Below are 25,906 nucleotides of genomic sequence, written 5' to 3'. Positions count from 1 at the left end.
TAAAAACACGCTGACTCCTGGACCGTTCGTGGGCTGGATTTAGAATTGGGCCGGATTTGGCCCCCGGGCCTTAGTTTGCCTACCCATGCTTGATCCTTTCCCATGACTTTTTATATCCTAAACCACACACTACAAGAACTTAGCCTCCCACCCCTTAACATACAGCAGCTCTTCCCATTTTTTCACCTGAGTCCAAGCAGGGTGGTCGTGTCCTCCAGTTCATTTTCTCTGAACTGCAGCTGTGGAAATCTGCCTCCATTACTTGGCTTTTCTCTGATAACTCACCTAGGAACCTCTTCTTACTAGGCACTTGGTACAGTTGAAGCCCCTCCTGGTATGGGTTGGCCTGTGAAAGCCCAAAACACACTACCCTTTTGATCGAAGTACTTAAGAGGTACAGGCAGGTGTCCAATTATGACAAATATTTTTTATTGTGTACAAGTGGCTAAACATATTTTTGACATTTTTTACCCAACAGCTTTTAAAAACCTTTTCCGTTAAGAAAAATCAAGCCAAACTGTAAATTTAACATGCAAAGCATGAATAATTTTTAATGCCCTCTGTGTTTTGTGCTTGCGTGGAAATAAGTTGCTTCCCTAGATCCACATTTTACTCAATTGCATACTCTTTGTCTTCCACTGTTATTGCTTGTGCCTATGGAAAGCAGTTTTAATATTGCAGCAGATTTAACCCCCAGTTTCTAGGGCAGACAGGTATATTGATAGTGTTTGAACGCAATATTAAAAGATACTGTGATATCAATCATGGCTAAAATCAGTGACATTAAATAGTCGTAACCTGTCATCTTTCCCTGTCTTTTGCTTTTGGTCCAGATTTTAATATTTGCTGTTACCCCTGAATTATTCCACCTCCCTCCTTGTTGCTATTTGTGCTGCATTGGCCCAGCAAATGTATATTAAACTGTACAAGTTGTTGGGATCTGCGTGGTATTTAGTCTTGACATTAGAACAGCATTTGATCAAACGGCACTTCCTGCCACATCTCCAAAGGCAGGCTTTTTTGAGCATAGCTGTCATGGAGTATGACTGCTACTCCTTAGCTCTCTATTTGCTAGCGCCAGAGGTGTGAAAGATGGCAGCGAATGGGGAGATAGTTAATCAATAACCACAAGGTCAGACAGACAGTGTCAGTTTTAGTGCTCCCTGTTAGGAAGCAGAGGCAGAGGATTTGTAGGGACTTGTAAAGGCTTAAAAGAAACACAAGGCAGTGCTATGTGAAAGGAGAATGGAAACTCGCTCGTCTTCAGTAGAGAAGGGAGACCTCTGCCGGCTTACTTGGGAAAGAAACTCTTTCCTGCCCAGGGGACATGGTAAGCAAAGGTGTAAACCCCTAAAGCCCTCTAAATGTCAACAAGCTTTTCGTGCACTTTTTATATATAAATTAATATGTCTCTTTTCACAAATGCTACATACCTGTATTATACTATTGGTATATACCTGTATTATATTTACACACACACACACACACACATATTTGTATGTAGTGTGTGTGTGTGTGTGTGTGTGTGTCTTTCACTATGAAACCAAAATAATGCATGCATTTTCTTTCCAATTAAAGCTTTTGGAAGCCGATCAAAACAAATCATCTGTGATGTGTGTATCAGTGGGGATGATTCATGGTTGCTCAGAGTAGAATTTTTATAAGCCCCTGATAGGTATTCATTTATACAATATTAAATTAACTTGGGAGCAGAATAGAATGCGCACAGGAAGAAACATATGACTTCCTTTCAAAATTTACTTTCTTAATTAAGATTTTCATACTTGATATTTGTGCATTAAGCTCATGAGTAAGCCTTTACTTTTTGACCTTAGGTGCACAAGTTGTGGCAAGGTTGAAGTTTCAACAAAAAACACAAGTAATTGAAATGTAACATTTATTTGCTATTAAAAGCAAGCTGCTCCAAGAAAGTACACTGTGTATTGTCGTGAGCTCTATATTGTGCTGAGGAAGAGAAATACTTAAGGAGGAATTCAACATAGCACTAGGCAGATCACCCTGGCAGCATATCTACCTTTCTGCCTTTTCCTCCCCTCGCATGCTGTTCCAGGAGTTATCCTGACCCCTTGAGCCAAATTGGAGGACACGGTGGGGGGCAGCCCTGTTGTATTAGCAGATGTTCTTGTGCAGGCTTCCACTGGTGGGGCTTGTTATTTAACTCCACCCCATTAATTTTTTAATTAAAGACCTTGTTGCCCAAACCCACCACTTAAATTCAGTTGTTCAAATCTGCACATTTAAAAAGCAAAGACATATTTAATGTAGTGAAAATCCTGCTGTATCTTACGTACACATAAGATGCAAGTCTTGCGGGCCTTGGAGGAATGGCACTTCAAATGTATTAGTTGTTCTTAACCCACTCATATACATGTCTGTAGTAAACTCCACCCCCTAACTTGAACCAGCTCTTATCTGATTATGTAACTGATCAATTAGTTAAGGTAGTCCCCTCCCATCCTGTTTGTAGCCTAGCTCAGTGCTTAATCAAAGCTACTCAATAGATGGCAATCATCTGCCTTTGCGAATACCTCTCAGCATATAGAGAAATAGAGCAAATTATTCATTTTTGTCTGACGGATGAAACTTCACCATCTGTCTGTAGGCATAGATTTTTGTGCTGTTTATTGTTTCCTTTTACTCACTGCCAGGTAGCAAGAAGAGGGAGCAGATATTGCAAAGCTACGTGCGCTGGGGGTGGGGTGGGTGGGGAGAACAGCTCTCAGTTCTTTACCTTGTGACCCTTCCTGGGGCTACTTCAGATATAATGCTTGCCACTGATTTGTACACTTTTCTCACACCCACTGAGTCTGATCATGATGTTGCATTGCATTTGTACAGATATTAACAATATTTAAGATATAGCCCCTAATCCATCATTAAATCAGGGAGAACCTTTCCATTCTCCTCTTCTTTCTGCACATCTGCCTTTAAAAAAAATGAGTTTTCATTGTAGCCCTTACCAGCAAAGAACTAGGCTACATGTTAACATTTATCATCTAGAGGATGTTGTTGGGTGTAATGTACATGGTATGGTTCTTTGGTAGGGAATACACTGTAATAACTCTTCAGACTGCCATGGCATTTAGAACAAATTCTAGACCTGCATACAAAGGTGTCTGACTCAGCTTTTCAGAGCTCGCATTTCTCAGGGAGGACTTTCCACCTCAACCTGCCTACTTAACAGCATCTTTGCGGCTGCCACAGAACCACTGAAGAGTATTCTGTTGCAGAGTATTCTGGAAAGAAAGATGCAGACCTTGGCAAGTTGCTTAATTTCCCCCTTAACTCCTTCCTATCAGTCATTCACACATTAAGAAAATGGGATGGGCGGGTCTTATTCCTGCACACTTCAAATGCAGACATTTGGAAAGAATCGCACTGGGATGAGACATGCCCCCATCGCCATCTCAGAAAGAAGTAATCCTCCGTCAGAAGTTTGAGAAAAAATTCCCTGGAGCCTTGTCCAAATAAGAGTCTAGGAATTCCTCTCTCCTAGTGCTAGAAGACCAGCTTGTTTATGCTTGTGCTAGGACAATTTACATAATGCACTTTTAAAATACCTTAAAGTCAGGAGTGGGGAACCTGCAGCCCTCTCAGATGTTGCTAGACTCCAACTCCCATCAGCCCCAGCCAGCCTGGCAAGGAATTATGGGAGTTGGAGTCCAGCAGCTTCTGGAGAGCTGCAGGCTCCCCAGCTCTGCTTTATTTTGCATTCATTATTATATTACGTACTTATTTAAATTGTTACCTGTCCCAAGTCCTTGGGGCTGGGTGGAAGAGAACCAACTTTAGTAATACAGTGGTACCTCAGGTTACAGACGCTTCAGGTTACATATGCTTCAGGTTACAGACTCCGCTAACCCAGAAATAATACCTCGGGTTAAGAACTTTGCTTCAGGATAAGAACAGAAATTGGGCGGTGATGGCGTAGCGGCAGCAGGAGGCCTCATTAGCTAAAGTGGTACCTCTGGTTAAGAACAGTTTCAGGTTAAGAACGGACCTCTAGAAGGAATTAAGTTCTTAACCCAAGGTACTACTGTAATGATTTGTTATACCAGACATTTCATTGAGGTTTAGCTATTTATTCACACTGCTGTTGCAGTGGCTGCTCTTACTAACCATGGAATTGGGTTTCAAGTGTTGCCCTCTCCAAATTGCTTCCCACTATACCAGCAAGATCAAACCACTCTGTAATTTTTGTTCCCAGTCTTTCTATTTGCCTATTACTACTAAGTGCAAGCCATTTTCCTCACGTATGCTAGATCTCCCTGCTGCTTTGTGGGCCCCCTAATCTGCCAGCAGGAGTTGCTTGATAATATTGGCTGACAGCATGGAAGGGGGGTATATCTCACTGCTGGAGAAAACAAGGCTTTCGCCAAGTGATTTCTATGTCTTGACCAGAGCTTTTAAATAATTTTAAGCTAATCACTGAATAATGTAGCAAGATGGTTAAACCAAATAGTCACAGAAAGAAGAGTTGGGTGGAAGTGGAGAGAGACAGAGACATTTCTCACAAAATCAGGGTTGAAGCCATTTTGCTCCCTAATGTCCCATTGCCTGATCAAGACCTCCTCTTTGACTCTCACTCCTGCAGTAGACTAGGAGGGAAAGAAAAGCTTTTTAAGGTGGGACGATCTGTATAGATAATGTTAGTTGGGCTGAGATCTGACAGTGACAGAATAGACCAGGGGGTCAGCAACCTTTTTCAGCTGTGGGCCAGTCCACCGCCCCTCAGACCATGTGGCGGGCCGGACTATATTTTTTTTTTGGGGGGGGGATGAACAAATTCCTATGCCCCACAAGTAACCCAGAGATGCATTTTAAATAAAAGGGCACATTCTACTCATGTAAAAACACGCTGATTCCCACATCATCCATGGGCCAGCTTGAGAAGGCGAATGGGCTGCATCCGGCCCACGGGCCTTAGGTTGCCTACCCCTGGAATAGACTCACTGAGCTTTGATTCCAACTGCATTTTGGATGGAGGGATTGGTTGGAAGTATGAGAGAATCACTGCTACAGTGTTTGGCAGAGCTTGAGGGACCTTTGATGCTGCTCCCCTTTCAGTTACACAATTTAAAAACTCCTACATGAACCAATTGATGCCATTTGTAAATGATATATATTTTAGGGGACGTTGTTGTTGTTTTTAACAGCATGGGCTCTATTTTTATTTATATATCTCCTATCCCCTATGAACAAATTGTAGTATTTAAAATGGATCATTGCTGAAATAGTGTTGTGTCTGGGTTAATTTATCGTGTAAGTAAATACTTAAATTTTTGAGGTGCTTTGAGGGTTCTGCAAATGAATAGGAGCACGTGTAGGCCATAGACTAATAGAATTGAGTTGGAAGGGATCCTGAGGGTTATCCAGTTCACCGCCTTCAATGCAGGAATCTCAACTAAAGCATGACAGATGGCCATCCAGCCTCTGCTTAAAAACCTCCAGTGACGGAGAGTCCACAACCTCCTGAAGAAGTCTGCTTCACTGTCGAAAAGTTCTTACTGTCAAAGTTCTTCCTAGTATTTAGTGGGAATCTTCTTTCTTGTAACTTTAAGCCATTGGTTTGTGCCCTACCTTCAGCAGTAAGAGAAAACTGCTCCATCTTTCATGTGATAGCCCTTTAAATACTAGAAGATGCAGAATAAAGAGAAAATCCATTGGCTCAATCTACTTCTAATAGCAAACAGTCCTTCAATATTCTTTAAGCCAAGTTGTGCTTTACAATGAATGTCTGAAATTTGGGGGACGTCATGGACAGTTTCTGAGAATGTCTGAAAATATACACTGGTAACATTGGCAATCAAAACATACACAAATAGGAGAAATTGCTATTTTTAGCACTGCTGAAATTCATCCGGGATTGTCCATATTCACCACATTTGGGACTATTTATCTATAGGTCTGTTGCGAGAGACTGTGTTTACCTGTAGGCCGCAACAAGTATCCCACCCAGGTATATTTGTGCTAGCTCTAATATGTCATTTGGTTCCTAGCCATTTAACACATCTCTTTCCTAGTGTGTTATGCTGAAACTTTGCTTCGGCAACCTTTGGTATAGGAACCTGGCATTTTGTGGAGGGTGGGGAAGGGTCATGGCTAAGTGGTGGAGCATCTGTTTTGCATACAGAAAACCTCTCAAGTTCAAGTTCAAGAGAAACCCCTGGGAGCTGTTGCCAGTCAGTGTAGTGGCAATACTGACAGGCCAATGGCAGATTCCTCTGTGTGTGTGGGTGGGGTAGTTTGCACACTGACATGATGGGAATACTGGTGGAAGAGATCTAGTATAGAATGTCTCTAGGTTTGTAGCTAGCCACCCCTGAATTATGTGACTTTGGGATTTCATTGTTACTTATTGGAATGAAAAGGCATTGCTTTCAAGAGGGCATCCATCCTCCCTTTAAACAGAAAAAACTACCACAAAGGGTAAACATCTGCTGTGTAGTATCCAGCATCTCGTTCGTTTTAGTGTTGGCAGGACTGTATTTTACTTTTTGTCATCTTAATGATCTTTCTTGTTCTTTTTATATCTTGCAGCTTGAGGAATTTTAATGGCTTTCAGGTAGAATCCAAGTGGAGACAATCAAAATGAATTCTATGGACAGGCACATACAGCAGACCAACGATCGGCTGCAGTGCATAAAACAGGTAAGCCAAAGACATGTCATTAGACAAACCTGACGGTTGAAAGCACCCATAGCATTGCATGTCAGCCTGTGCTCTTCATGGCGTTTGTGTTGTAACAGACCTTATTTAACTACTGCACTGCTTCTTGATCTTGGAACTCCATTAAAGCTGAACACAACCTCATCCCTTGTGAACATTTTCTAATCATTTAAGTTATTTCTCAAGTGGGGGATGGAAATGTTAATATATATTGTCTTGCCATTTGCTGACACAGACAACGGGCCTCTTTATATTTTATTACAGGCTTTTTTATATATAAATAGTATTCATTTCACATTCTGCTATTCCTCCAAGGGCCTTGGGGCATGGTGGGTGTCTCCACCACTCACAACAGCTCTGTAAACTAAGAAATGGTGACTGGTGTGAGGTCACTTTAAGTGAGCTGAGTGGTGATTTGAACTCTGGCTTCAGTGGTGTCAGATGCTGTATCTGTCTACCACACCATGCCAGTGTTGGACTATTGTAAGCATAAAAAATGTTTCCAAATGAGCAATGGACATGCACCAGTGTTACTGCAACTAGTCATGGTGCCCCAACAAATGTGCACCACATGTTCCTGAGTGTGGTCAAAACCAAAAGGGGTTAAGAGCAGCTGTTAAGATACCTTCAGACTGGGGAATGGGAATCAAAATGGTAAATATGGTTCAATTTAAATGTGTTTAAAGTGAGGCGCTCTGGAGCAAAAATTTCTAATATCGTATATGTACTGGTGAGGTGTAAATTGGTGGCATAACTAAGCAGGAAAGAGATCTTAAGATTGGAGGTGGATAGCTCACTGAAAATAACTGAGTTCCATGTGGATTGTTAGAAAGGGAATGGAAATATAATGGAAAACTAACTTATCAGAATGCCTTTATCTATGTTGCAGCCACATTTGAAATATCTTAGAGTTTTGATTTACTCATTTCAAAAAGACAATATTGATCTGGAAAAGGGGGGATTCAATGGCCAAATTGTTAGGATGCACTCCCTAAGGGAAAATGTTTAGAGGGAGTTTAATTTAGAAAGAAGGTGCCTGGAAGCATGATAGAGGTTCCTAAATCTATGCTTGGTGTAGAAAAATGGAACACACAGAGGTTTTCTCCCCGTGTCCTAATCCTAGGATATGGGGTCATTCTGTGAAATTGAGCCTTGCGTTCTCATGTTCCTCTCTTTCGTCTTGAAAGTTTGTATTCATTGTCCTCTGTGCGCAAGTCTACTTCTCCCCTTTACTTAAACATGTTTAAAAGTATTTTCCTAAAAAGATGTGTGAAATTTTGCCATGAAATATGCTTAGTTCCATGGGTAGAAGCTAAGAAGAGGAAAATTTTGCTTTTGCTTCCAGTTGCTACACATTTTGTAGACTTGTTGGCAGCAGTTACTGCTCCAAGGAGGCAGACAGCCCTCCATGCCCCCCTCACCCCCACCCTGCAAGAACAGTATAAATGATGTTCTGTGTTCTGCTTGAAGTGAGTCAGGTTACAGCAGAGGGTCAAGGCAGGTTTCTTTCTTTTTAGCTCAGACTAGGTTCTGGCGCACACAGACAGCACATTTGCTGTAATGTTTTTAGACTCCCTTTATAACTGTGTAACTTCTCTCCCTTTCAATTCAAGAGAGAAAGAACCCCAATTACTCAGACAGAATATAAGGGTAGGTTCAGAACAGAAAACACAACAATTAGAAATATGACATTATTTGCCCCTATAAAAATCTTATAGAAAACCTGAGGCAGTTACCTTGCATTGTCTGCCTGTAGGGACACATGGGACTGCTCTATGAAAACAAGGTTGTCCTGTACTCAGTCTGTGGCATTTTTGCTCTTGCTACCTGAGAGAAAGTACTACTTGAGTTTCTTCTTTATGCTAAGCTTTCTAGGGTGTTTTGAGGCTGCTTCTCCCCATATTTCTAGACATTGTAGGGTGTTTTGAGGTTCCAAGAATGGTATGTAAGCCAAACAAACCTCTGGCTTAAATTTCATGTCAGCCATACTAGGCAACTGTATGCTCTCGCAGCCTCCACCCCTTCATCTCTTATTCAAGAATAGTAATTCTGATGATAATAAAAATTTACAGGAAGGTATAAGGATTACTGAGTGCAGCATGTTCAACACTTAGGAAAAGTGTGTGTGTGTGTGTGTATCGCGTTGACATTTGAAATAGGATGATATGTTGTTATTAAAATTATACACACACTTTATAACAACAACATATTACCCTATTTCAAATGTCAGTGTGATGCATGATTACAGTTGGCTGCCTCCCTGCTGAATATTGAAGCTGCATGACATGGTCATGCGGCTTCAGCTGAAAGAAATAACTAGAAGTTCTCGGTTACCAGGAGTCTTTTTCTGAGTGAGAGCCTAGACTCTTGTTTCATGTTATATTAGGAGGTGTTAGGCAACATCTCAGCAATCCATACTGTGTCACTCAGTTGATCCAACTTAGTGAATGTGTTCACACGTAACCTTAAACCGTAGTTTAGTGTTACATGTGCAAGCAGAAAGGAGCCCAGGCAAAGTGCTGGGCTCATGTCCTCCTACCTCCTTCCACAAATCCGGGAGAAGGAATAAACTATGATTCACTTTTGCTTTCAGTGAATCATGGCTTGTTGTTACAAGAAAATTAGGAATTGTGATTTAACATAAATTCTGCTTAAGTACAAAACAAGCTACATAAAAACCAGGGGTTATAATCATGGGCCTGTTGTACTACAGAGAGGGAGTTATGCACTCGCTGTTGGGAGCACATTTGGAGGTGGCACAACAATACAGTTCTATGACTAATGTTGGAAACAGCCAGGAGGCTGTACTCTGAAAGTTTGGTTCACACAGATCTGGGAGGTTGCTTTGCCTGAAGGATTGATACATCAAGTTCGATGGGCAAGGCCTCAGGGGAAAGAAGATATATTTCTGGAGAGTTGGTTTCCATTTTTCACATATATAAATGGGCAGTAAGGAGAGGCTCAGAGGTCTTTTTGGAGGCATATATTATACCAACTTAGAAAGAAAAGAGCTTGATTTCTGACTTAAGATCTTTGTAACTGACAATGCAAAAAGACAAAACAAAGCAGAATTTGTTTTAAACCAGGATCCCTGGTTTGCATGTCACAACAAACCAAGAATCTTTGAAAATGAAACTGATCTTTGTTCATATGGAAAGGGCGAGTGGGAGCACTCAAACCTAAAGATTCGTTCAGTTTCCCTTACATTATGAAACTCTGCTAGTTCTAGCAAGTAGTTTGACCTTTCACTCTTTTAAATTTACCAAGCATATATCAAGTCTTGAATTGAACAATATACAACCTGTGCAGTTTCACACTCCCATTCCATCCTGTACTTGGCTGCAGTCTACAGGATTGTCTTAAAATATCACAAATCACAGTATTAATCAAGAAAAAAAATAGGGACTCAGTCCATTCAAACAGACACATTTATGTCCTGTTGATTTCAGTGGGAAATTTAGATCAAGGGGATTTTAAAATGTGCTTCACTTTGACCAGACCATATGCATAATTTATCTCTTTTGTTGCAAAGTTACATTTAAAAATGTGTTTGGAAAAATGTGAAATATTTAGAAACAATGAAAGCAACAAGGATCTAGATTTCATTATGTCCTGCTTTCCTGAATTTGTAGTCTGTATATCAATATTTTTCCATGACTGTTGAGCATTTCCATTTCTGCCCCCGCCCCCCACATCCGACTGTAAAAATGTTTGAGTTAGACTGTTGTTACATGTTCACTATGTAAAACTAGGAGTAATATAAAACATGCAAATTGTACATAATTAAATTAAGGGCTGTTGCTGCAGCCCTCTGGCATATGTGTTGCCACAGATGCTGCCTATGTTATGGAACATGGCACTTATCCCTGCCCTTAATGACAGACTGTTTCACGTGTATTGTTTCAGTCTGAAGTGTACAGTCAGCTTTAGACGCAGTCAAATCTGATTCCGTTTCACTGGTGCTTTTAGGCATGGAGTGGTGTCACTAATCTCAGTGTCAATATCCACCCACGCTTTAAAGCTGAGGCAGTCAGATGTCTTATACGTTGTTTCGGTTGCTTCTAAAATATCCTAGCGTCTGTCTAGCTTTGTGCGACCTCTTTAACAAATTCTTTGTCTCCTTTCCCCGTCTGGCTGACTGTTGGAATGTGCTTCTCCAACAGAAAGAGTATGTTCAGGGGAAAGCTGTGCTGATAACAGCCAGCCATTCTTGGCTTCTCGGGCAAATCGCAGGCATCCGACTGACATTCCAACCATGGTTGAATCTCCCATCCTGGTAGGCTGCCCTCTTTGGCTCCAGAAGTTGATGAGCAGTGTGAAGATAATGACTTCAAGTCAGGAAGAAAACTTCTTTAGTATTCACATTTGCTAGATAGAGTTGGGTGGTCTTCTGAACAATATGTTGAGTCTCAGCCTATGCACCCACCCATATATGAGCTGTTTATTTAAGGTGATATTTCTGCCTTCTGGATAGTGTATAGATTACTTTTTTAAAAACCATATATCAGGTAATAAAAAACCATCTTGCTCAGAGGCAAGAGAGAAGACAGACCAGGGAGTTAGAACAAACAATGACTGAGGATTTAGCTGCCCTTGGAAATGACAGCTTAGTGCCATATTTTGTGTTTTGTCTTGTTTCTGGCTAATTTGAATCTGCTTCTAAGCTCAGTACTATGAGGTTTAGCATCAGTAAGCTACGACTTCTGAGGCAGGCTGATGGCCATTGGCTCACCCTATGTCCTGAACCCCTGGCCTACCTGGCAGCAAGTCAGCGTGCCACGTCCAAAGTTCAGTCCACACAAGTGAAGTCCAAAGGTCAGGAAACGAGGTTCAGGGTCAATCCAAGTAGTCAAGGCCAAAGTCCAGCAGTCAGGATACAGTCCAGAGTCAAACCGGAGCCCAGTTCCATAGCGATCCAGGAGCATCAAGGCCAAAAGCCCTCAACATGGGCAGTTGAGTAGGCACAGCACCTCAGCTCTGCTGCCCTTTTATACTTTGCACACTGATTGCAGCACCTGGGCTTGATGAGGCATGTGACTCTCACCTGTTCTAAGCCTACTCCAACTGAGGAGTCACACACCTCCTCCCAGAGTTAATGAACCCCACCTGTCCAGCTAGTGAGCTTGGCTGTGGGCCCTTGTTTTCCTCAGCCTCCTAAAGTGTCCCTTCGGCTGCTTCCTATGCATCAGAGCCTGCCGTGTTCGTGGAGCCAGGGGCCCCTCTGGCTCTGATGATGAGTCCTGCTGCTCTGGTTCCTGTGCACCCTGTGAGTACTTCCCGCTCCAACCTCTCCTTCTCCATTCTCAGCTTGCCCCGGTTTGTCCCAGTCCCAGCTGTACCTCTTGCCAGGCTCCTCTTCCGCCTCCCAGTTCTCTTGCCAGTTCATGACACCCTAGCATTCTTTGACCTGGAAGCCTGAAAATTTCTTTATTAAAAAGCTTCTTTCTTAACTCTAGGCCTTTGCAATTCATAATCATCTAAGCCAGGCAAGGCCAAACTTGGCCCTCCAGCTGTCTTGGGACTACAACTCCCATCACCCCTAACTTAACAGGACCAGTGGTCAGGGATTATGGGAATTGTAGTCCCAAAACAGCTGGAGGGCCAAGTTTAGCCATACCTGATCTAAGCCAAACTCAGCTCTCCATTGCATATGCCAGCTCATATCTCTCTCCCCCGCCGTACCCGCTTTTCCTTTTTCCTGCCTGTCTTGAATTGCAAAAATGTGACCGGGCACAGGGTTGGCAAGCACTTGGATGCCCAGAATACATTGCTAGTCTAAAGTCATGCAAACCTGTCCTGAACAGTCCTCAAAAAAAGTATTTAATATGCTTTGATGCCCTCTGACACGTTCAAAGTTTGCTAATTTAAAGGGAGACAAGAAAGAAGCCTTTTAGTGATTAAGAATGGTTCATAAGCCTGTTTGTTGGTGTATCTCATTTATTATATCTCTGCAACTTTTAAGTTGTTAAGTTACTTCCTTTTCTTTTTAGTGATCAGAATATGCAAAAAGCATTTTTAGCATTGCATTCTAGAGAAAAAAAGAATCTATTATTAAAAGTCAGAAGAGTTTTTATTAACTGTGGTACAGAATTCAAGCTGTTTCTATCAGGCCCTTTTCAAGTTGGTGGGTGGAACACCCATGTTGTTTTTGAACAATGCATGGTGGTCTTTATAGGAAAAACTTAGTCTGTGTGACATAATAGAGCGTTTCCTCTTGAGCAGGTTAGAGCTTAGCTGCCAGAAACCTTGCCTCATGCTTGCTGCTCTGGGATATTGGTTTCTAACTGACAGAGAAGCTGATATGGCATGGCCCCCTCCCCCCACTGAAATACACAGAAACCCGAAGAATTAACAAGCGCTATTTCACAGGGGCAGGCAGGGGGTTGGGTACTTCCTGTTTGGATAAACTACTTACAGAAAAAAACCGTAAAGGAGAGGTTCTGCTGCTAGTCAACAATATTTCTCCCTCCTCTCTGACTTGATGGTTGATTACGTTGCTGGCTGTGGCCTTTTGCTCCTTTTCCTGGAAATTTGAGTTTGGTTTTCCCTCTGAACGGACCATCTCTGTTTTTATTTGCAAGCTGTCAGTAAGAAAAGGTATGGCTCCCAAGAAGAGAGATGGTAGGGCTTATCAGCATCATGAACCATATGGAACTTTGAAAGTTCCTTCGAGTCCAAAGTTGTTCCCCCAACTGCGAGAGCAGGTGGAAAATGCACCCAGGACCAGGCCTCTGTTGGCAACTGACTATCTATCCATGGGCTCCCTAGCGCAAGCAGGCAACGAGGAACAGGAGAGTCTGCATGCAATCTACGTTTTGGAGGAGAGCCTTGGGCAGGTAGGCTGTGCTGCGTGGTTTTTTGTTTTTCTTTAAAAAATCTAGACTGAAGAGAGGAGGATATGGAGCTATGTTAGAAAGAGTCTGTATTCAGTAATTATCCAGGTTTCCTATGTGGAAGAATGGAATTGGTGGGTAGCTTCACCGGTGATGTGGAGATATTGTTAGAGATTTAAAAGATTTAACTGGGTGTGTTACTTCAGGTTTGGAGGAGAGGTAGAGTAAAGTGGCAAAGACACCAGTGGTACTGGTTGGAGAGAAGATTCACTACAAGAACTGTCCTTTTCCAGCTGGTCTTTGGTGTTTAATTTCATCTAGTCTTTTATTTGATTTTGTATGTGCATTGGCACTGACAATAAAACATTTTGGTTGTTTTATGGCTCTGCCTTTTAACTTGGCATTTGTCAGGAAAGCTTTCAAAGACGCACATGATAGGAAGCTAGATGAGAATTTTGCTGTCTCAGTCAAGAACAGAACAATCACATGAAACTTCAGACTCTACCCAGCCCAGTGCCATCTAGTGACTAAGCCAAATAATGACACTATCCATACTTCATCTTGTCTTGGTTGCTGTTACATTTTTTGATGTTTTACCTCTGGTTAAGTTGTATTGCATGCATAATGCAGCAAGGTGGTGTACAGTTAAGTCAATAGAACTAAATAAATTTCAAATGCCTCCTGTTGTACTCTGTGTTTGCTGGAATACTGTTTATGCTTAACAATAACAAAATATATTCAGTTGAAAAATAGTCACAGGCAATTTGAAGTGCTTTCTGCAGGAGGGGTAAAAATGTCTTGTGTTCTAACATGTCTTGTGTACCTTTATCTAACAAGCACAGAGGGTTGACCCCAGAGGCAAGGAGGGAAACGAGTATATGTCATCCATAGCTTCCCTAACTGAATTCTTATTTCATTACATTCTAGATCTTCCTTTCAATTTCTGCACTTGTTGAATTCTCTAAGTTTCTTTTTCTTTTTCTTTTTTAATGCAAATAAATTATCTTGAAGTAAGGTAAAGGTACCCCTGCCCGTACGGGCCAGTCTTGACAGACTCTGGGGTTGTGCGCCCATCTCACTCAAGAGGCCAGGGGCCAGCGCTGTCCGAAGACACTTCCAGGTCATGTGGCCAGCGTGACATCGCTGCTCTGGCGAGCCAGAGCTCCACATGGAAACGCCGTTTACCTTCCCGCTAGAAAGCGGTCCCTATTTATCTACTTGCACCCGAGGGTGCTTTCGAACTGCTAGGTTGGCAGGCGCTGGGACCGAGCAACGGGAGCGCACCCCGCCGCGGGGATTCGAACCGCCGACCTTTCGATCGGCAAGTCCTAGGCGCTGAGGCTTTAACCCACAGCGCCACCCGCGTCCCTATCTTGAAGTAGCTGCACACAGAACAGGAGCGGATAGCCTTTATCCAGCCCATCAAGAACCCACCAAATTTTGACAGTGGTGGCAAAAAGAAATATAAAGTAGCTGTAGTGCTGGGGTAGCCCTGATGAAATGCAAACCATCCCTCCCTAGTTCTCTGATTGATCATTTGATGAACTCAGAGGGGTAATGATCCCTCCTCCTCAATGACTCTGTGTAGATCAACTGAGGAGGGGGCTGTGTGCACACTAAAGTGTAGGGTGGTCACATTCACAGCAAGCAAGATGTCCTGGTTTGATAACTCCCCTGGTTCCCCTCAAAAAAGAGTTCATGGTTCAAGCCAAAGTGACCGTAAATGAGCCCGTTTTCCACTGCCCCAAAGAAGGACCATTCAGACCAATTTTTCTCAGCTTTGTGTGTGCTTAGATTGTTAACATGTTAGGTTTCAATGTGATTCAATCTGTCTGTGTGGTAGAGACCTTATTTAGTTGTGTCTTTGTTCAGATTATATCATACCCTATCCCAGGGACCCAGCTCTGCTAAAACTGTAGTCCAATGTAGAAGGACACACAAATCTAGACCAGTGGTCTGTAAGTATTGTTCTCAAATTGCTGGGGAGGGGGAAATGAGAGAAAATTGGGATTTGAACCAAGGATTATTGTGAGCCACAGCTGCTGTTCTCAGCCATGATGCAGCACTGTCTTTTTTTAACATGTGGAGTTGGGGGCGGGGTTTCTAGTATCAGCTTCTTTTTTGAACCATATAGAATCCACTTGCCTAAAGAAGGTATTTGTCAACCTTGGGCAGTTCAGGTTGGTATGTGGTACGGAAGAAAAACGTTGATGAGTAGTGACAAGTGACTCTCAGCCTCATTCATATATTTCCAAATATCTGTTGTTAGAATCATGGTGGCAGTTTGTCATATAATTCTTCCTTGCTTCACTGTAATAATGTCGTAATGCAGTAGTGACCATTTTGTCTGCTCAGGATTGGTTTCCCCTCCTCCTGTAATTGAATTGAATTGAATTGTAACCACTCTCTAATTTTTGCTATTCTTACTGTGTCCTCAGACTTGTACATGTTCTGTGACTGATGAAACCTTCTTGCAATGCATCTTTTTTCTGTAAGGAGCTGTGCATTCTGCTGCTGAAGAGGAACTGTCACAGGTCTCCAGAATCTAAATTTGCTTCAACTTCATAACTAGACTATGGCAGCGGAGCTGCTTGACTTCTTCAACACTTTTGGGATCTCACATAGTACCTAATTAAATTTGCTCTTGCTCAGCTCAGTATCATCTGTGGGAGAGGCTTTCAGACTTTTAACTTCACTGAATATCCCCCTCTTTGGTTGCATTTGCACATCATGGTAAGCCAAAGGGTCTTGGCACAAATGTGCTGGCTCCTGAGGAGGAAATTGCATCCACTTTGCTCCTCCCAGGACTTTTTAACCATGATCTGTATCCAAGGTTTGTGCTACAGATTGAGGTTAAGGATGAGAAACTTTAACCACGTGTTCTGGGTTCGGATGGCATGCTAAGCCAAAACATCTTGGCTTAGCTGCTGTCCCACAGTGAGATAAAAAGCCTGCAAAGGAGCAAAGTGAATGTGAGCTTCTCACTGGGTCACTGCACATTTACACTGTGCCATACCAGTGATGTGTGAACCTGGCCAGCAGTCTTCTCTGCCAACCCCCACCTTACACATTTCACATGCTCCTGTGTAGAGCCAACTTCTAGGTGCACTGTTCATTATGGTTTCTCCTGGGCTTCACAGTTGCACTGCATAAACTGAGAGTGCAGCCTAGAACAAATCCAACATTTCTCTACAACTGCACATCCCAGGATAGTGTTGTCATTTCCATGTTTAATGGAAGGCTCTATTCATGCAGAGCTTCTACCATCTCCTGAGCAAAAGTAGAAAGACTGAGCCCAAGGTATTCATTTATTCAATGCCTGGGCAGCCTGATTTGAGTATATAGGCTGCAGCCCTTATGGACTATTTTTCTTAGGCGTAAGCCCCATTAAATTGAGTGTGCTTCCCTTTTATAGGATTGAGCTAAATGTATCAAATGCTGGGTATCATGCCCCTTTCAAAACCCATACCCATTCTTCTGCCAACCTCTATTTGATCCAGATAAACTTCGATTTGATCACGCATACTCTCACACTTATAGAGGAAATATTCAGGGTCTGCATGGGTTTAACTTGAAATAAACTAGCAAGATACAATGTTTTGAGAAGGCTTGCTTAAGGTATCGCATTGTAGGCCATGCTTGATCTTTTGTTTGCAACAAGCTTCATAGAGGATTGTGTCATTAATGTGTGTAATATGTTTTGTGGTGGTATCTCAATAGTTAAGACAGATAAGTTGCATTACAGGGTACCGTATTTTTCGCTCTATAACACGCTCCCAACCATAACACGCACATAGTTTTTAGAGGAGGAAAACAAGAAAAAAAATATTCTAAACAAAACAGTGGATGTATGATTTTTGTGGTTCATGCTGTGGCCACAGACATGTGATCTAACGATGAGTTTGGGGTAGCCCAATGCAAAAATCCTGAGGATCCATGTGGATCCGTGCTTTGTAACCACGTGAATGAAGGAACTGTCAGTAATGTATGGTATCTCCAATACAGTGATGAAGGAAGAGGGGGGGAGCTCGCACTTGTCCTAGGCAAAGCAGCCAACTCCTATAGGCCTAGGTGCCTTCACCCCCTCCATTAAATATTTGAGGGAGCCATCCTCCCCCCATGCTGATGGGCATTGCCATTCATATAAGGTACCAGTGTGCATGCACTTTGTCTTGAGATCATTGCAGTCTGTGAGATGGGGCTTACCTGTACCTGCCCCCCCAATATTTTATTGAAATTGGAAGAGGGAGGGAGGGAGGGAGGGAAGAGAGATTGAGAGCTCACATTTGTCCTAGGCAAAGCAGCTAGCTCCTATGGGCCTAGGTGCCTTCACCCCCCCCCCTCCATTAAATATTTGAGGGAGTCATCCTCCCCCCATGCTGATGGGCATTGCCATTCATATAAGGTACCAGTGTGCATGCACTTTGTCTTGACATCATTGCAGTCTGTGAGATGGGGCTTACCTGTACCTGCCCCCCCCAATATTTTATTGAAATTGGAAGAGGGAGGGAGAGAGGGAAGAGAGATGGAGAGCTCACATTTGTCCTAGGCAAAGCAGCTAACTCCTATGGGCCTAGGTGCCTTCACCCCACCCCCCCATTAAATATTTGAGGGAGTCATCCCCCATTGTGGTATGTGAGTGGGGCTTACCTGGCTGTCTCCCCAATATTTTTGAAGATGGAAGAGGGAGGGAGGGAGGGAGGGAGGGAAGGAAGAGAGAGGGGGAACTCACATTTGTGCAGCTGCCTTGCCTCGAACCGAAGCAAAAAGAGGAGATGCAGGGACACGAGCCTTGTAAGCTGCTTTGTTTGAATTTACCGGTGAGGTGCTGGGGGAGGGACGGAAGGGGATGCCCTCTTTGTCCCTCCTTCCAGCTCATTGTAAAGAAAGCAGAGTAAGAACCACTTACATGTGTGTAAGGGAGAGCCATAGAGCAGGCAGACACTGAGAAAAAGAGGCTGTCTCCCTTCTCCCACCTTGGCTTTTACAGCTGCAGGCAGCTCTTGCCGGCTTCCAAGCTGCCTCCCTTCTCCCACCTCGCTAAAAAGCCATAGAGCAGGCAGACAGGAGAGAGAGAGGCTGTCTCCCTTCTCCCACCTTGGCTTTTACAGCTGCAGGCAGCTCTTGCCGGCTTCCAAGCTGCCTCCCTTCTCCCACCTCGCTAAAAAGCCATAGAGCAGGCAGACAGGAGAGAGGCTGTCTCCCGACACTCAGCTGTTGCTCAGCTGTTGCCGGCTTCTCAGGGAGCCAAGCGGAGGAAAAGAGGCTGCCGAACAGCCAGCAAGAATGGCTCCTCCTGCCTGCATTCGCTCCATAACACGCACACACATTTCCCTTTACTTTTTAAGGGGGAAAAACTGCGTGTTATGGTGCGAAAAGTACGGTATCTTACATCTTTCCTCTCTTCCTTTAAAAGGGGTCTAGGGGTCAAACTGTTGTTCAAACATAATACAAAGAATTGTGTCCTGTACATCCATATCAAAAATGCTTTCCAGTATCTCAGCCTGCTGTCCCATTTTAGTTCCGTGGTAGCCAGGGAAATTAATGTCAGGGAGTGAGGAAGGGAAAGACTTTGTGAATGAACTATTTCCTGTGCATACAATGGAAGGGGGTTGAGATCACAGTAGTCTGATTGCTAACGCAGCTTCTTAATGTCTACGGCTTTGGACTAATAAAAAGCTACATTAAGAATTACAGTGAGTGATTTACAAGCCCTTTATGGATTTATTTTGGTCCAGAGAAAAGCATTATATTCACATCTAACATTTTATTTGACTCTCAGACCCACACTTCGTCTCTCTCACACACACCAAATTCATGATCAGATGCTCACTATCAATGGTGGCTTGAATGGCAGCTGCTTTAACATTATTTTCAGCCAAATCCTAGATGCGCATTATTTGGAAGTAAGCTCCATTGCTTACTCTCAAGGAAGTTTGCATAGGATTGCAGCTTAGAGGGACAGATCATATTCATAGCACGGTTACACTTTTATCAATCCCCACAACCAAAAAAATCCTTTGGAAAGAGGCTACATTGTGATGTAAAGTAATAGAGAATGGGAATGGCAGACACCAGTCATCAGACACTCAGAAGAGTTTTGTTAGTGTTGCTGCCAGGCAATGGCAAAAATACAGCTTGAAAGAAAGAAAAAAAACTACCGGTACTTCCCTCCGTTTGGGGGGCGGGTGACTTTTAGACACCGAGACTCAATGCCAGGATTTTTTAAAAGGTTGACGCTGATTGGTAGCAATTGCTTTTTTCTATCTGTGTGGTTTGTATGGGTGAATTTGAGGTGTTATTCAAGTAGTTTTGGGGAGAGCCTGGCACCCACTGCTTTCCTAATGGCTGACTGTGTATGTAATTTTATTACTCGACCTGTTCCATCATACATTACAATTATTATTCATTTTATTTTATTTTATTTATACCCCACCCATTTAGCTGGGTTGCCCCAACCACTGGGGGCGGCTTCCAACACATATAAAACATAACAAAACATCAAACATTAACAATTTCCCGGTAGAAGGCTGCCTTCAGATGTCTTCTAAAAATTGTGTAGTTCTTTATCTCCTTGACATCTGATGGGAGGGCATTCCATGGCAGTGTTGGGGCTGCTTCCCTGTGGCATCTTCTTATGAACACCTCAGTAATATTGCAAGCATTCGTGTGTCTCCAGCCTCACAGGTCCTTTCTACCAGATCATCAGCCCACATGATTGGCCCCACCCATGTGTTTTGGGATTCCTAAGTAGTACCGTGGCAGCAGAGGAAAAAACCCTCAGAAAGCAGCTTCCATGCCACTGCAGCAATATATGAAGGGGCCCTAGGCGACCCTTGATTGACGTAAATGCAAACGCACTCATTCAGCACCCACATCATTAGTTGTGTTGCTGTTTAGCAGTTCAATTAAAGCAAGAAGCAGAGCAGATGTAACTGGGCAAAACAAACAGGCAGCTTGAGTCAGCCTTCATAATTTGGCACGGCATCCCATAAATAAATGCAGTAACTTGTTTAGCATAGTTAAGTAGTTTGCTACTCAAACAGGCCATATTTGCATGACATTCCTTTTGAGGAGCAGTTAAGATGTGGCAAATTAGCTCCATGTCTTCAGAGTCTGACATGTTTCAAAGAAAAGAAAAATACCCTGCCCCCAAATATGCATTATCCTATATTAAGATTCTGCACTTATTTCCTTCAGCAGCAAATCAAGCTAAGCAGAGTGCTTGCAGTGTGATTATTTTGTTCCATATTGTTGCTGTCATTCTTTTGTGCCTTGATAAGATAACTTGAGCCCTGAGTGCTCTTCATTTGAACTATTACTGCTCTTGTGCAGAATCTAAAACATATTGGCATGTGATACCATCTGTTTTGTCTTCTCTGCTTAAAGAAGTGTCTCTTGTCACACATCTCAAACTTCATTCTGCACTATAGGTAGGTTCTCTACCTACCTCTGTGATGCCCTTCAGCTTTCAATCAGGTTTCAATCTGCAAAAGTTCTATTTTTATTGGCTTCTTAAAACTCAGTGCATACATACATTGGAATTCAGTGTTTTAGGGCCTTGGTCTGTTGAAAGTGTTGTGCCATTGTGTTCGTTCTTCTCTTCCCCTGCCCTTTCCAGTCTGGATGTTAGCCTGGATAGCTCAGTTGGTTACAGCATGGTGCTGATAATACCAAGGTTGCAGGTTCAATTCCCACATTGGGCAGCTACATTTTCCTGGGGTTGGACTAGATGATCCTCAGGGTCCCTTCCAACTCTACAATTCTATGATTCTAAGACATTTCAACACACTCCTGCAGCGTGCCCCCATTCTCTGTGCCCCGTTTGCCATCAGATCTGCTCTGCCTTGGAATGTAAGCTCATATGAGGCCACTGTAATTTCTTTGCTTTCTTTGGCTCTAGTCTCTCAGCAGCTCCTGTTGGGCTCCTGCTTCAAGCTTCGTGTCTGTGCCTTGCTGAGTCATTTGTTTTCCTTTGTCTTGTTGCTCAGCCCCATGTCTCCCTGAATACTGTCTGGTCTGTTTGCCTGCTCCCTGGCTCTTTGCCTTTGCCTTTCTCCTGATCCAGCCAAGTCATCTACATGCTGGCTTCCTACCCCCAGCCCCAACTATGCACAACAGCTAAAGACTCTGCGTGTTGAAGCTTGCGCTGCCAAGGAGTCCACCTTGGGGTAGGGATATTAATGAAGGTTTTCCAACTACAGTGCAGTAAGAGAGAAGTCGTCCCCTTGACTGATTTTTTTTTTAAAGTACTATACAAATAAATGGCATTAGGGTGGTTAAAGGAGCTGTAGCGCTGCTAGTCTTGTGGGGTGTCGCAGGCAATAGCCTCACTTTCAGCGAAGTATGGTTTGCAGAAAAAAATGAATCAGAAAGTTTTCCAGAAAGTATTCTCCTACCCTAAATTGATGGAGATTTGATTTAGCATGTTTATTCGATTTACATTTAGTAAGCGCAACTAAAAACACCTGAAAGGATTTCCCAGAAGTATTTGAACAGAAATACTTGATTAGGAAAAAAAGAATCAATAAAGTATAGTTAGTGTGGTTTAAATGTTCAGTTTTCCACTTGGAAAATCATGTAAAGCGTTTTAAGGCATGACAACTGTTACGTTTAGATTTCTGAAAAAAAGACATTAAGAAACTGAGAATTGTTAACATACTATTTTAGCAAGCCTCAAGAGCTGTGCACATAAATTTGTGTGCTTCCTTGGGGTAGTCACCTGAAAAAAAGTTAATTAGAACTTTGGCTAACATTGACCTTGTTTGCACATAATGATAAACCACAGTTAATGGCTTGTCAGGATCACTTGTGCTTTGTTCCTATGCTGCTGCAAACAGGAGCACCAAGCCATTAAGCCTTGGCTTGTTGTTATGTTCAGACCCAGGATTGTGGTTTATGTCTCCTGAACAAACCATGCTCACTACTCAACATGAAGCCATGATTTGTTGCTGACTTTATGATGATAATGATTTGTTAGGGAGAAACTATGATCACAGTTCAGATATAACAACAAAACATGGCTTATGGCTGCTCCCAGTTGCACCTGGGAAGGAGCAAAGTAAGAGTAATCAGGCATAATCCCAGTAAATCATTTAGCCATGGCTTGTTAAATATGAACAGGCCCATTGTAGTCATTCCACTTGTTCAATTTTGCGTTCATTCACAATTCACATGGAAAAATATGGGAGGTGGGGGTGAATTCCATGGACAATTTCCCAGCTTCCCCCAGGATTGCTGCAGAATTACTCCTATCCCATCTAGCGCTTTCACATATATTGAACTGTGCACAAAGAAATGCAAAGTGCAATTTCAGCAATTCAGTATAGGGGTTTGAATGCCCAGAACCATAATACTAACTCCTAACACAAAACTCCTAAACAGTAGAAGCTCTTGCTAGGGTAATGTTGTCTGGGAAATGCTCATCAGACCTACCAAGCACCAGGTATTCTGTACACACAGAACCCCACATAGTTCGGACAAGCCTTAATACCAAATGGGCTTCACATGCTCAGCATAGAAATTGCAGCTAAGTTGAAATTGAGGAGAGTCTACAGTATGGATTTACTGTGGGAAAGCACTGAGTTTAAGCTGATTCAATCAAAAGATCCCTTTTCAACATCTATACTGAAATATTTGGGTACTGGCACCTGCAGGCTCTGTTTATATTCATTGGGCAAGTTGCATTGCCTTGAAGAGAGGCAAATTCTCCTGCCAAAATATAACATCAATAAGCATAATAATCGAGGCAGACTTGGGTCTTTCAAATTTCAGCGATGCCCTATGCGAGGCCAACATTCAGTGCCCGCCTCCTGCCTTCACTATGTCATAGTTGTGGTGCCCTGCGCACCCCCTAGGCTCAGCACCCAGTGTGGCAGAACCAGTCATGCTGCCCTAAACCCACCTCTGTAGTAATAGTATTTATGTAAGGCATTGCAGATGTTCAAAGCATTTACCTTACATTACCTTGGTAATCATTATGACATATCAGTTAACAGTATTATGTTTTATTTAGATGGTGGGCTGAGGGAACAGCAACTTAGGGCACGAAGTGAAATTTAACCAAGGGACTTCCTGATCGCAGCTCTGATTTGACAATTATGCCACTCAAGTTAGCTGAGTTATATCTCCTTATATATGCCTACTGTCCACACTCTTTGTTCCTTCTAAAAAGTCAGGTTCTGTCAAAATGATGAGGGAAGAGTAAGGATACAGTATGCAAATTGCACCCCAGGATGCAAAAGAATAGTTCTTTATTTTAGTTTTACTGAATAATAATTTTCCTGATGCAGAATTTGAACAAAAAGGAGAGGTGGATGTTTCTCTTACTACTACTAACTATAGCAGTGTTTCCTTTCTCAGGAGAACAACTCAGTAGATGGTAGGGGTGAGAATGTGTCTTTTATATAGCTAGCTACTGCTTTTCTATTCTAGAAATGTATTTTAGTGCTACACTAGTTTAACTGCATTGGCTTTACCCCCCAAAATTGTTCTGAATCATTGTTAAGTGAGCATACTGACAACGGACTGTTAAGAAGCCCACAGAACTGCCGCTCCCACCTTTCCAGTTGAAGTTACTGTATTTTTCGCCCTATAGGATGCACTTTTCCCCCTCCAAAAATGAAGGGGAAATGTGTGTGCATCCTAGGGGGCGAATGCAGGCTTTCGCTGAAGCCTGGAGAGCCAGAGGGGGGTCGGTGTGCACCGACCCCTCTCGCTCTCCAGGCTTCAGGAAGCTATCCGCTAGCCATGGGAGACGCAGCTCTCCCACAACTAATGAAGAGCTTGCCTGCACCCAGAAGCTTGGGGCGCTCTGAGCTCAGCACGCCCCAAGCTTCGGGCTTCGCGCAGCACTCCGCTAGCCGTGGGGCGCTTCCCCCGCCCCAGCCCCGCACATGAGGGGGGGATAAAAATATTTTTTTCTTTATTCCCCCCCCCCCCAAAAAAAAAACAACTAGGTGCGTCCTATGGGCCGGTGCGTCCTATGGGGCGAAAAATACGGTACTATGTTGGTAGGCCCTTATGTATTGTATGATATATATGCAGTTTAGTCCTCTGTTGTGGTACATATTATATTATGTTTGCATTTACTGTATAAGCACCAAAGGAATATATAGAACTTTAGTTACTGAAGTGAATACCAAGTCCTTGTAGAAATTACTTAAGATAAGGAAAGAGATGGAATATATAAACATCCATCACAGTGGTCTCTTCTCAAGGGGTTTGAAAGCAAATTATGTAGAGATTTAAGGGCAAAATCCTTTCCATCTTCTAAATTTCTTAATAATTTTCATGGTTAGAGTACTTTGATGTAAAAGGGCAGAAACTGAACTCCGTAGAACATGGCTGTGATTTGGTCAGTCCCACAGAGAATGAGATAGTGAAGAATGCATTAACTCAGCAGGTGTCCATCAGGCACAAATTCACTTCTTCCTCCTAGGCATAATAGGAGATAAATTCTTTTTTCTGCTAGGGTGGAGAAGCAGTGTGATCTTTCTTCTGTAATCTTCAATATGTTCACTTATGTCGTCGTCACTGAAATACTTAGATGCAGTAGTTTCCCTCCATTTATTATTTTTCCCACTTTATTACTATTGTACCTTGCCCTTCCTTCGAGTAGCTCAGGAGGGCTCGCACCTGGCATGGGTAGGTTAGTTAGCCTGGGACACTGAGGCAGACCCAGTAAAGCCAGATCTCACTGGCTAAGAAATGGTTTTTAAAAAGTGCTCAGTACTGTGAAAGACCACAATGGATATATGGCATATGAGCGAGAGAGTCCAATTTGTATGCCGCAGCTTTGTACTGTTAGCATATTTTGCATATCAATGTTGTAACCAAGAAGGAAGAGGAAAGAGAGCAGATGGACGTGAACTCATTCTATTACTTTATATATAGACAAAGGAGTAATTGGTAAGCATAGCCTATGTCTCTGATTTTAGACTTGGTGTGAAAGGATTGTCAGGATTCTAGTGAGAATATGCAGACAAATATTGTGAATTTCAGAACTTTGAGGCTATGTGTCTATTAGCAACACTGTTGGGTCCAGTTGCCAAAGCAAAGATGGTGGCATTCAGCCAGGTCAAATAACTACAGTTGGACGTTATGTGCCAGGATTGGTTACGGATTTTGGTACATATCCGTGAGAGAGAAAATTAGATACTGTGTATATAACCTGTGCCAGCTGTACCTATAAAATACCTAATCTAAAACACATTTAGTTGGAGAGCATCTATTTACCTAATTATATTTAATTTCCCTTCTCTCCCAGCACTTACAGAATCCTGCCAACTTCCACAATGCAGCTACAGAACTCCTGGACTGGTGTGGCGATCCGAGAGCGTTCCAGAGGCCCTTTGAACAGAGCCTGATGGGCTGTTTGACGG

The 25,906-nt window shown here is 42.8% G+C and overlaps 1 protein-coding gene across 11 annotated transcripts in view; it reads left to right on the top strand.

The window, feature by feature from the left end:
- The window catches only part of ZMIZ1 (zinc finger MIZ-type containing 1), a 363,974-nt gene that overhangs the window by 209,239 nt on the left and 128,829 nt on the right, over positions 1 to 25,906 (top strand). For all 11 annotated transcript variants that reach the window (XM_081913507.1, XM_081913513.1, XM_081913514.1 and 8 more), the window contains 2 exons: positions 6,562 to 6,672; positions 25,792 to 25,905. In XM_081913507.1, coding sequence (XP_081769633.1) covers positions 6,613 to 6,672; positions 25,792 to 25,905 — 174 coding nt within the window. In that variant the 5' untranslated portion in view covers positions 6,562 to 6,612. The remainder of the gene's footprint in view (positions 1 to 6,561; positions 6,673 to 25,791; position 25,906) is intronic.

The sequence above is a fragment of the Podarcis melisellensis genome, assembly GCF_964234715.1.
Source record: "Podarcis melisellensis genome assembly, chromosome: 5".
NCBI classification, from domain to species: domain Eukaryota; kingdom Metazoa; phylum Chordata; class Lepidosauria; order Squamata; family Lacertidae; genus Podarcis; species Podarcis melisellensis.
Note: the sequence above shows the minus strand (reverse complement) of the source record. Positions and strands in the feature narration are given on the sequence as shown.